The 1005-nt window shown below is 58.6% G+C and overlaps 1 protein-coding gene across 1 annotated transcript in view; it reads left to right on the top strand.

Annotated features, from left to right (window-relative positions):
* Positions 1-1005, top strand: part of WHRN (whirlin) — a 75980-nt gene that overhangs the window by 39714 nt on the left and 35261 nt on the right. Inside the window, exon 2 of the mRNA XM_029960596.1 lies at positions 669-884. Within this exon, the coding sequence (XP_029816456.1) occupies positions 669-884 (216 nt within the window). The remainder of the gene's footprint in view (positions 1-668; positions 885-1005) is intronic.

Below are 1005 nucleotides of genomic sequence, written 5' to 3' on the forward strand. Positions count from 1 at the left end.
GGCTGAGCTGTGGGATGAGAGGAGTTTGGGGCTGAGCTGTGGGATGAGAGGAGTTTGGGGCTGAGCTGTGGGGACAGAGTTAGGGCTGAGCTCAGGCTTTTCCCAAACAGGTTGTTGTTTGACTGGAGCCTGCTGCCAGCATGGTCATGAACAGGATGACATCCATGTCCAGCCTGCAGAGGAGAAGGTTGTGGAGAGACCTTGGAGCACCTTCCAGTGCCTAAAGGGGCTCCAAGAGAGCTGGAGAGGGACTTTGGACAAGGATCTGTGCTGCTCTCCTCCAGCACTGATCCCTGTCCTGCTCCAGCTCCTCTCCAGAGCTGCAGAAGCTGCTCAGTCTTGGGTTCAGCTCATCCTGAGGCTCCTCCTGGGCATGGCACTGCCCACCTCACCTCCCATCCTCTGCCTCACTCTGCTCTTTCCGTGGCTGATGGGGAAAAAAAATCCCCCTGCGTTTTCTCTGTCAGCAGCTTTGCCTTAACACTGTTTCAGAGAGGAGAGAGCAGAAAAATGCAAAATCCCAGCTTTTTATGTCTCTCCATCACTCAGCTGGTGGTCGTGGAGCAGCTTGAGATCTTCCAGCCTCGTGGAAGAGCAAAGCTGTGTCTCCCCCCCTAAGACAGGTGGTGCTGGCATTGACTCCCCCTTCTCCTTGGCTTGTCTTGCAGGTGCTGAAGGGCTGCAAGAAGCTGAACCTGTCTGTGCACTCGGTGGGGCGCATCCCGGGCGGGTACGTCACCAACCACATCTACACCTGGGTGGACCCCCAGGGCCGCAGCGTGTCCCCCCCCACGGGGCTGCCCCACCACCAGAACAGCTCCCTGCGCAGGGACAGCGAGAAGAGGAGCCACCTCCAGCTCCTGCAGGAGGGGGATGAGAAGAAGGTGAGCAAAGGGGGACCGGCCCCAGCCCCGGGGGCCTCTGTGGTCACATCCCACCATGGAGGTGCCAACCTCCTTCCTTCAGAGAATCACAGAATCAGCTGGGTGGGAAGGGACCTTTGAG

Source organism: Manacus vitellinus, unplaced genomic scaffold, assembly GCF_001715985.3.
Source record: "Manacus vitellinus isolate BGI_N305 unplaced genomic scaffold, ASM171598v3 scaffold_27_pilon, whole genome shotgun sequence".
NCBI classification, from domain to species: Eukaryota; Metazoa; Chordata; class Aves; order Passeriformes; family Pipridae; genus Manacus; species Manacus vitellinus.